At 47.1% G+C, this 10,499-nt stretch overlaps 1 protein-coding gene and 1 pseudogene across 1 annotated transcript; both read right to left on the reverse strand.

Moving 5' to 3' along the window:
- Positions 1–2,221: 2,221 nt before the first annotated feature.
- Positions 2,222–4,482, reverse strand: FRAT2 (FRAT2, WNT signaling pathway regulator). Its single transcript, XM_011373991.2, has one exon. The coding sequence runs from the start codon at positions 4,295–4,297 to the stop codon at positions 3,599–3,601; it is 699 nt and encodes a 232-aa protein (XP_011372293.1). The 5' UTR covers positions 4,298–4,482; the 3' UTR covers positions 2,222–3,598.
- A 5,284-nt stretch (positions 4,483–9,766) lies between these two features.
- Positions 9,767–9,885, reverse strand: LOC111728931 (annotated as a pseudogene).
- Positions 9,886–10,499: the final 614 nt, after the last annotated feature.

The following is a 10,499-nucleotide window of genomic DNA, read 5'->3' on the forward strand; positions in this document are numbered from 1 at the left end:
TACCTGCCCATAAGAGGACTCAGTGCCCTTTCCTTCTCCCTACCTTGCTTCTTAGGTCCTGTAGATCTTCCCCCCTTGTTCACAGTCACCACTCTCACTTCATTCATGAGTGCTGTCTGGCCATTCTGCAGACCTACAGGGCATTCGCACTGGGTGAGACCTCACCATCTTGGCCCTATATGCCCTCATATTACAGAACACTTGAGATTCTAAAAGAAGCAGCCACATATACTATTTGTTATCTGTGATTCTCATGCAATTCCTACTACGTTATGTGAATGTTTTGACCCCAGACCTGCTTGTGGGTTCTTTCAGGATGTCCGAAATCCTGGCTCATCCTGGATTCCCAGCACCTTGCATATATGTGGCTGGTATACAAGAAAAGTTTGAGAATGGTGTTGCTATTGTATTGAGGTATTTAGTGTGTCAAGGTTTGTGGGATGCTCTTAAGAACTTTAATAAATCCAACATGGGAGAAAATGGTGTTAAGAAAGTCTCATTTACGTAGTACAGTATGCTTGGACAGTCTGGTTGAGGGAAGGAGAGCCTAGAGCCAGACTGCCTGGGTTCAAATCCCAGCTTCACCAGTTACAAGCTGGTGACTTCAGGCAAATCACTTAATCTCCTGGGCCTCAGTGTCCTCATCTAGAAAATGGAGAAAATAGTGCCTACCTCATAGCAAATAAAGCCATGACAAAATGATTTAAGCATCCAGAACAGTACCTGGCACATGTATGCTCAGTAAATGCTACACACCAGAATGATGAAAGCAAGAGAGACAGGCCATTTGGAAGGTATGTGGAGGTAGCCTTCCGGAAGTTCAGGAAGAGAGACTTAACAGGGCACAGAAGCAAAAGAGGCGGTAACAGCTTGTACTCATGGTAGAAGAGAAGAGGTGGCTGAAGTGTTAGTGAGGGCGAGTGGGACATATTTAGGAGACAGAAATGGAACCCCTGAAGGAAGAAAGGCCAATGGTGGTACACAGAATTAAATTACCTATCAGTTTTTGAGCACTTAAGTGTCCCAGACACCTCAAGTCCTCATTATACCCTCCCAACTACCCTATTAACCCAGTTCCCATTTAGGAAAAAAAAAAGTGCAGCTCGTTGCCAGTGTTAATATCACACGTAGGAATGCTGTTTTCAAGGATTTGACATTTTCAGTGATAGAGAATTACTATATTTTGTAAATGGAAAACCCACTAAAAACAGGATGCTATAAATAGAAGATGTCATTTGTTTCAAAACAATGAGAAAAAAATAATAAAGTGAGATGTTTTGTGGCAAACTTTGGGGGTAAGGTTTGGACTGTAATCCGTGAGTTATCTCCAGATAAATGCTGCAGCCTCAAGCAGCGAGGCGAGGCGAGTATTCTCCGGACAAACGGGAAATGGGTTAAGTATTATTGTTTTACAAATGAGAAAAGGGAAAAGCACAGAGCAATGACTTGTCCTGTATGACACAGCTGGTGAGCAGCAGGGATGACTCAAACCAAGTCACGGAGCACTCACTAGCCTTCCCCTGCAGCTCCATCATGGGAGGGTGCAGGGCAGGCTGGGGGGCAGGGGGAGAGGTGTAAGGTGCTAAGCAGGAAAGGTCCCCCAGGGGACTGGTTAGCAGAGCTGGGCTGTCCCAAAAAAAGGCTTCCTTGAAAAGAGCAAGGTAGCAAATAGGAAGGGGTTCTGCTGAGCTCCATGCCTGGGGAAGATGGGGCTGTGGGCAGGAGAACAAGTAGGGGCTGATTCAGTTAATTTAACCCCTTCCTGCTAAACTGAGGTGTTTTACAACTACTAAATACATCGCTATAAAACCATGTTTCTTTCCATAGGCTACAGCTCAAGACTAGGTCAGTCTCCTAGGGGAAAAAAGGCTGGATTTGCCTGTGTCCTCCCCATTCTTCAAACAAATAATTCAGATGAAAACGCTCCAACCCCGCTCCAAACACAAGTCCCTTGGCCTCCGCCCTCCAACCTCCAGTGTTTCTGGAATATGTTCTTATTCCACAAAGGGAGTGGAAGCCCATCTAGCAGTTTTTAAAAATCTGGACCTAATTTTCTGATCTTGTGGATCATCGACCCAGAAGCACTGAAGTCCTGCAGCTCTATCAGCTGAGCCTGGGTTCCCTGAAGTGCACTCTTCATTATTAAAAGTATCCCCACGTGCTTCCCCGCCCCCACCACCACCAAAAAGCGAAACCATGCTCCACAACAAAACAAAAATAATTATTCGGCAAACGTTTTAATTAAGGAATCCTATAAATCAGGACCACCACAATTTCAGACACTCCGGTGCGAAGTGTACATCAATAGCTACATCTGAAGGATGAACAAGCCATTGAATCTTTTTTTAAAAAATGGGGTGAGCTACCTTAAAGTCTGGGGGTGGCACCTTACTTAAAGAAGCCATCAAGTTTCACAAGGGTAAAGCTAGTGGTTTCTCCTCTCGGAGAGTCACATTTTATAAACAGTTTCAGTCACTCACAAAGAAGAGCTAGTGGCAGGAGGAAACTGTGAGGACCCATGAAGGTTCAGACGCATGGATCCAGAGGGCCAGAACAGAGCAGAAAAACAGCCAAGGTCTCATCCACTAGAGCAGACACCAGAAAGGGTGGAACAAGAAAAGCGGGATGGGAGGACAGGAGAGACACTCAAGAAATTGTTTATAACTGTTTCTAAGAAAGCTCATGGCATGGCCAAGAGGGGCCTCATGGGAAGAGGAGGAGTTCTGAAAAGAGCAAAGCACAGAAAAAACAAATAACTCTCCCCATATGTCTCTCTGCCCGAATCCCAAAAGGTAGGAAAGCACAGACAAGGCTCTTCTTGGAGCAGGAGAAAAAAGGACATGGGGGTGAGTTAGCTCTCCCAAGAACCCCACAGCCTTCCAAGCACAGCAAACCATGACCTTGAACCACAGGTGGCAAGGTTAAGTCATTTAAAAGTCCAAATTCAACTCCAACTCTACCCACCTTCGAAATCCACCTCCCTGCGATCCCCTAACTGGAGTTCACATCTCCCACCTCTATCAGCCACTGATTAGGTGGCAGAAAGGGAGCGATGCCAACCCACCCACGACCAATCTTTTACATTCTTCTTCCCTGCGGAATTTCTTTGCACAGCAATTGTAGCACCATTTTCACTAAGCTCCTCCACCGGAAAATAAAGAAAATGTATTCGTGTCATTAAGTTTTCAAGTATTGTTATAAAGTCCTCACGAGTCGCCCCCACCCCCTTTCCTTGGAGTCCTATCTTTAAACAATCCAAGCACACGACGCCCTCAAGGGCTAAGTCAGGTACAAGCCGATGCAAGTAGCTGCCATAGTTCTCTCAGTTTATCCCAAGTCCTTGGCCCCACGGTGGCCGAGGAAATTCTCATGCGGCATGGACGCGTCCTGGCCGGGGCATTTCTCCACGTTCAAGTTTTCTCCAACAGTTTCGCCGGGGCCGGTAACTTCTCCGCTTGAGGTTTCTCCCCAAACACCTCCCCGCTGTCCGGGCGGTCGCTCCCTGAACGGCGACAGCGGCTTCAGCTCAGGGTTGGTGAGGGCAGGATGCTGATGAATCTGCGAAGCGGCCTCCTCTTCCTCCTCCAGGTGCCCCAGGTCAGTGCAAGGCGCCGGAAGGCTGCAGGACGACGGGGTCCGGTCCGCTGCGGCCGCCCCCAGTCCCGGGGGCACCCGCAGGGCTTGTGGCTGCAACCGCGGCGACAGCTCGCTGGAGCCTCCGCACAGCCTCCTTGATGAGGTTCCCCGAGAGCACAAGCTGCTGCAGGAGCTGGTGCGGGTCGTCGTCGTGGGCGCGCGCCCCCGCTGGGGGCCATCGTCGCTGCTGCAGGCGGCGAGAGGCAGCGGCGCCCCGCAACCATCCTCGCCGGCATGGCCCCGGCAGCGCACCAGGGCCTGCGGTGAGCTCCGCCACAAAGTAAGGCGCAGCCCGGCCACGCACGCGGCCGCGGTCCCCGAGGGCGCCGCGCAAGGCCCCAGGGGGCGCCGGGCCCACCGCCGCGGGCGGTCCCGGCGGCTGAAGCAGCGGCAGCCTGGGGGGTCCGGCCTTGTCAGCCCGCAGCGCAGCCGGGGGCCGCGGGGGCTGCAGCGGCGGCCCCGAGGGCGCGCACGGGGAGGCCGGGCTGTCCTGCGCCCCGTCCAACTGCAGCGTCTCGCCGATCTGGGCCACCAGCCGGTCCACCTCGCCCGAGCTGCCCAGCGTCACCGACTGCTCCAGCAGGAGGAAGCTGTCCTCCTCCTCCTCCTCCCCCTCCGCTTCCTCGCCGGCTTCCTCTTCCTCCTCCCTCCGGCACGGCATGGCCCCCCGCCCGGACACCCGGAGCTCTGCGGGCGTCGCTGGCGGCTCTGTGGGCCGCGGCGGAGCCGGGCGCGGTGCTGAGGCTGAAGCCGAGGCAGGGGCCGGGGCCGGGGCCGGGGCCGAGAAGGGAACGAAAGCCGAAGACCAGCGAGCACTCCGGCCGCGCGCTGCAGCCGCGGGAGCCGGAATCCTACCGGCTCGGGTTGATTTGTAAACAATGGGTGACGTAGCCGCCGGGTCCTACCACCGCCCCAGAGCGGGGGAGATGAGAGAGAAAGCGTCGTGTCGCGGGCCGTCGGGGACAGGGGAGGGCCATGGCGGGAGTATTCTCTGTCTGCGCTCGGTGCCTGCCTATGAGGGGATCGCGGGAGTGGGGAGACCTTTGTAGGGCCCTGACCGGATGAGCAGCACAAGAAAGTGAAGACCCTGAGGCAGCCTGGGTTGGTTTCTCCCACTCGCAGACACACCCACCCACACGCCCAACCCCTCCTACTCAGAGGCTTCCTCCCTCCCCACGTGTGGGCAACGCTTGAGCCCGTCCTGCCCCTCCCCCGCGCACCCGCAGTCGTTCAGACCCCGGCGTGGTGGGCGGACGAGTGTTCCCGCAGGCGATCCGGCCTTAGAGAGGTGTGGGTGCAGAAACGGGGAAGGGATTGGAGTGCCAAGGGGACATCGCAAAGGAGGGTGGAATCCACCTGAGGTGGGCTTTCTGAGCCTTCCCTCTCTGTTCAGTCCTCAGGCCCCCACACACAGAGCGAGAGAAGGACGCGCCACTTCAGCGCTAAAGAAGAGTTGATTTTGTTCATTTTAAAAAAAGATTCAAAGACAAATATAGGGGGATGAAAAAAATTTCATAATCATAGAACTTAAATATGGTTCGCATTAAAACTTTTTTTTTCCTTTGTAGTCTTTTTCTATGTTATACAGCCACACATACAATGTTGTGCACTTTTCCACTTTGCATTATACCATAAACGGTGTTTGTGTTACTGCATGCACTTTGAGAACATATAATGATCACGTAAGTTTCCATCAAGTGGCTGTACCATGAATTATTAAACAATTCCTTTAATGTTTACTGTTCACCTAATTTAACTATCGTATGTGGCTGACATTTTTGTGCACAAAACTTTCCATGTTGATGACTTTCCCTAGAACATATTCCCAGGAATGGAATTTTAGGTCAAAGGGTATGGATATTTTAAGGTTTCTGATAAATGTGCCAAATTGTTTTACAGTTAAGTAAATTTACTTCCCCATCATTAATGTGTGAGCATACATTATTCATTGCACTTTAACTAGTATTTGAGTACTCTAGTTAATTTTTTTTTTGCTGATTTCATAGGTGAAATTTTTAACTCCTTTCAAGTTTTTCTTTGATTTTAGTTAGGTAGAGCAGTTTTCTAAATGTTAACCACCTGTACTTCCTTTTTTGTAAATTGTTCCCTAATAAGTGTTTCCTATTGACTTTTTCTTATTTGCATGACTCTTTTGCATACCAGAAGTTAACTCTTTTCATAGTTTGCTGTGAATATTTCTTCAGGTTTTTGTTGGCCCTGTATAGCCATTTTTTTTCATTAAAACTTAACAAAGTTTAATGTATTCGAATCTATAAAATCCCCTTTCTGTGAAACTTCTAATACAATGCTAAATTTAAAGTCGTATTGCCTTCAGAAACCTATTAAATACTCAGTTCAATTTTCCTTAGATTTTTTTCTAATACCTTGATTTTTTTCAAATCCATTTATACTAATTTTGGTCTTTGGTGCAGAGAGATGATATGAAATTTTTTTTTTTTCCCCCAGAGAGCTTGCTAGTCAGGGCTGTACTTTTTCATTAGGACAGAGGTGTGTGGGCAGTATAAACATAAGCTCTGTCCTGGTGAGCTCCCAGCTGCTGGTTAAACTGATGATTGTGAGGACTAGGTGGGGCTGGGAATATTTTGATCAGTCTGGTCAAAAGAACCCTGAACAGGTTGTACAAAGACCTAGATTCAAGTCTCATTCCTGCCAGGTCTGGGTGTGTGGCTCCTGGCAAATCAGTTTACAAGTGTTTTCACTTGTAAAATGGAAAAAGTAATCCCTGCCCTGCCTCCCTCTGAGGATTGTTTTCAGGATCAAATGAGATAATGGGAACAGGCTTTGTCAGGCATTACACAAATGTAATGTGGGATTAGGTCCAATGGTTTACTAACAGAGGCCTGGCTCAATTCCAGCGATTCCCCAAGGGAAACAGCTAATATAGTAATGATGAAGGATCCCTCTTTGCAGTCCACTAAGTAAAACATATCCTAAAGGCATTGCTTCCTTGAATTTTCCGGGTCCCTTGTATTCTGCCTCCCTCTACCCTGACCTGGGATTGTTTAAGGCCCTCTTGAAGTCAGCCCAGAGGCTCCTAAATCCCAAGGTGTGTCACCACAACTAGTTCTGCAGGTTTTGGTGACAGATCCTTTCCTGACAGGCAGCCTTCCTCCTCCATCTCTGTGGAGGGCTCTTCACACACTTTACTGATGAGGACTGGAAGCTATTCCTCCCAGAGTGATTCTCATTTTCATTCTGATGATACTTACTGGAGAATTTCAAGGAGAATGAAAATTAGGGGAGGGCTTTCAGCAGACTTAAGTAGTAATTTTTTTCCTCCTCTCTGTAAGATGATGCCTGCCTGTAAGTAGAGAAAAGCAGTTTTATGCTCCATTGACTTTAAACATTAATGGAGCTGGTGTAGCTATTGTCTCTAATCCAGCATCCCTGAAAGTCGATTTTGTCTTCTTGTCAGGGTAATTCCCATAGTGTTCTTAGTAGTATAGGAAATGAAGCTTTGAGATGGCATTCTTTTAAAAATCTCCCCTTTGTAATGTTGCTTGTGTGTGGAGATTGCTATGTAAATATGCCTGGAACTTGGATATTATACTATTCATTATAAAGATGAATTCATTATAGAAGACAAACTCCATTTTCTGGGGAGCACTTCTCCGGAGAGCTCTGAGAGAGGGAAGTGCCGTGCTAGACTAGTGGAGGCAGAGAAATGCCCTGGATTAGGAATCAAAATACAAGATGCTGGAGAGGCTCAGATGCAATTAAAAGTAATGAGAGGGTATCAAAAAGGGAAGTGATGAGAGCTGTGTGCCTGGCACGCTGGCTGCCTGCCTGGAAGGAGACACAGGGTATTCAGAATCACCAGTGGAAGGACACAGAATTCAAGGATATTCTGCATTAGTTTAGACTAATTAGTTTAGATTTCTGCACTGAAATCCTTCTTGAGGAGTTTGCTTTCCATGTGAACTTTGTTTTCAGTTACCTGCACTCGGAGACACCAGCTGGGGTGAAGAGGGATGAACATTAGCCTTGGAATCCCACTTGGATCTGGTTGCTTCATCCTTCTGTGCCTCAGATTCCAAATCTGTAAAAGGGGGTGGGGAGGAGGAGGGGTGTGAGAGGGTGATCCCTTCCTTAAAAAATTATTATATTACATGAGAACATGTATGAGAGGGCTTACCACATGGAACCAGGGGTGATATTGAGTTAGGTTTTGGGGAGCAGAAATAGTCCTAGTGATGTTCAAGTCCAAAACAACAAAAAAAGGCAAATTCTATGCCATGGTCCATCAGTGGATAAATGGATACACAAACTATGGTATACCATACAATGCAATATTACTCAGCCATAAAGTGGAATGAAGTGCTGATATGCTACAACATTATGTTCGAAAACATACTAAATGAAAAAAGCCAGACACAAAAGGTCATTTTATATAAATGTGCTTCCATTTATATGAAATATCCAGAATAGGTAAATCCATAGAGACGGAAAGCAGATTGGTGGTTGCTTAGGTCTAGGGATGAGAATGGTGGTGGTAGTGGGGGAGGAATGACTGCTAAAGGATACAAGGTTTTCGAGTGCTGAAAATTTTTTGGAACTTGATTGAGATGGGGATTGCACAATTTTGAATTTCACCTCGCTAAGAAAAATGCTCTGCTATACCTGGTATTTGATCTAGTTTTTACTTTCTTTGTAATTGTAACTGCCATCTATTTGCTCATGTGAAGTAATCGCATCTTCATCCTGTTTCCAATGCAGGTGGCTGATCTTTTTCAACTTTGAGATCACACTGAAAATGCCAGGTCACCTGATTCTCTCATGTTTATTACATGGTTTTCTGGCCGAGGTGAACTGGGTTGTTGTTTTCCCGCTGCATGGAAGTGAAGGCTAGCCCCGAGGCAGCCAGGGGACCATGGTGGGCCTAAGGAAGATCTTCAATAATCCTTCCCATCCCAAAGTTTTCTTCTGGTCACCTGCCCCTCTCCTTTGTGCTAAGGATGTAGGTCGGGGAAGTACCTACAATACAATGCATAAAGGAAAGGGGATTCTTTTTAATAAAATTACTACCTAGGTAATCATGATTAAAATTTGCCTTGGATAAAACTATAGCTTCAGATAACACACCAGTGGTTGCCATAAGTTAAGGAGGTGGGGGAGGCTGCGACTACAAAAGAGAACATAGGAGAATTTTGTAGGGGTGATGGAACTGTGTCAGTATCCTGACTGTGGTGATGGTTACATAAGTCTGTACATTTCTTAAAACTTAGAACTATAGACCAGAGGTCCCCAACCTTTTTGGCACCAGTGACCGGTGCTCCTATGAGAATCTAATGTTAAAGATCTGAGGTGGAGCTGAAGCAGTGATGCTAGCGCTGGGGAGCAGCTGCAAATACGGATGAATTTTCTCGCTTACTGGCCTGCCACTCACCTCCTGCTGTATGGCCGGCTTCCTGACAGGCCATGGACCTACCCGTCCAATCCATGGCCTGGGGGTTGGGGACCCCTGCTATAGACTGAAACAAAACAGACTATAAACATATGCACCATACATTGATTATGGTGGTGGTTACATAGGTGTATTTATTCGTCAAAACTCAATGAACACTTATAATGGGTGAATTAATTATACATAAGTTATATGTCAATAAAGTTGATCTTTAAAAATTTTCCTTGGAATATGAAGGACATATGCCCTACGAATTCTCTATAAATCACACCATTTGGGGAAGTAGGAACAACAACAAATGGGCTGCTGGCTGTGTGTTCAGACGAGGCTTCATGGAGAGAGAAGTCCTGGCAGGGGCTGAGCTTAGGAGGCTATAAATCCACTCATTCCATCACCCAGCACACTGAAGAATACCTGCACGATGCCAGGGACTGTGCCCGCTTCTAAGGCTATAGCAAGAAACAATGGAGACAGTCCTCACAAAGCTTAGCAGTCTCTGGTGGGCAAAATAATCACTCTCCAAAGATGTCTGTGGGCTAATCTGTGGAGCCTGTAAATATGTTACTTTACATGGCAAAAGAAACTTTGCACATGTGATTAAGTTAAAGATCTTTAAAAAAAAATTTTTTTTTAGACAAGGCAACCCTTGGTTGACCTCACCGATTACCAGCTTACAATCCCTTATTTTATTTATTTATTTTTTTATGCCTACAGCACCTGGTCTTCCTAGGTGGCCTCCCATCCAAGTGCTAACCAGGCCCAACCCTGCTTAGCTTCAGAGATCAGACAGGATCGGGCTTGTACAGGGTGGCATGGCCATAGACAAGTTAAAGATCTTGAGATGGGAGATGATCCTGTGTTATTACATTGTATTATTGTATTATTACAGTGAATCCAGGTGGGCCCAATGTAATCACAAAGGTTCCTATAAGAGGAAGGCAGGCAGGTCAGAGTCAGAGAAGAGTGTAGAAGTAGAAGCTGGACTGAAGTGATTGCTGGCTTTGAAGAAGGAAAAGGCATGAGCCAAGGAATGTGGGCAACCCCTGGAAGCTGGAAAAAGAAAAGAAAGATTCACCCCTCAGGCTTCCAGGAAAGGACATAGCCCTGCTGACACCCAGATTTTAACCCAGTAAGACCCACTTCAAGCCTCTGACCACCAGAACTGTGAGATAATAAATAGATAGTTTGAAGCCACTAAGTTTGTGGTTATTTGTTTCAGCAGCAATAGGAAACTAATACATAGTCTAATACAGAAAAATGTGTAAATAAGCAATTATCGTACCTACTACCTTATGCATAGTTATAATAGGATTGGGTACCAAGTGTGGTGGTTCAACCAAGAGGAGCAACTCATTCTTACCTGTCAGGCCTGTCCCTAGGCCTTGTGAGCTATCCATGGCCCACAGCCTTCCTGTGTAGTCCTGACCAGCTTTAGCCC

Source organism: Pteropus vampyrus, unplaced genomic scaffold, assembly GCF_000151845.1.
Source record: "Pteropus vampyrus isolate Shadow unplaced genomic scaffold, Pvam_2.0 Scaffold238, whole genome shotgun sequence".
NCBI lineage: Eukaryota > Metazoa > Chordata > Mammalia > Chiroptera > Pteropodidae > Pteropus > Pteropus vampyrus.

What these genes read in the sequence shown, in the direction of transcription:
- FRAT2 (XM_011373991.2), bottom strand. Translation starts at nt 4,297, where the DNA reads ATGCCGTGCCGGAGGGAGGAGGAAGAGGAAGCCGGCGAGGAAGCGGAG.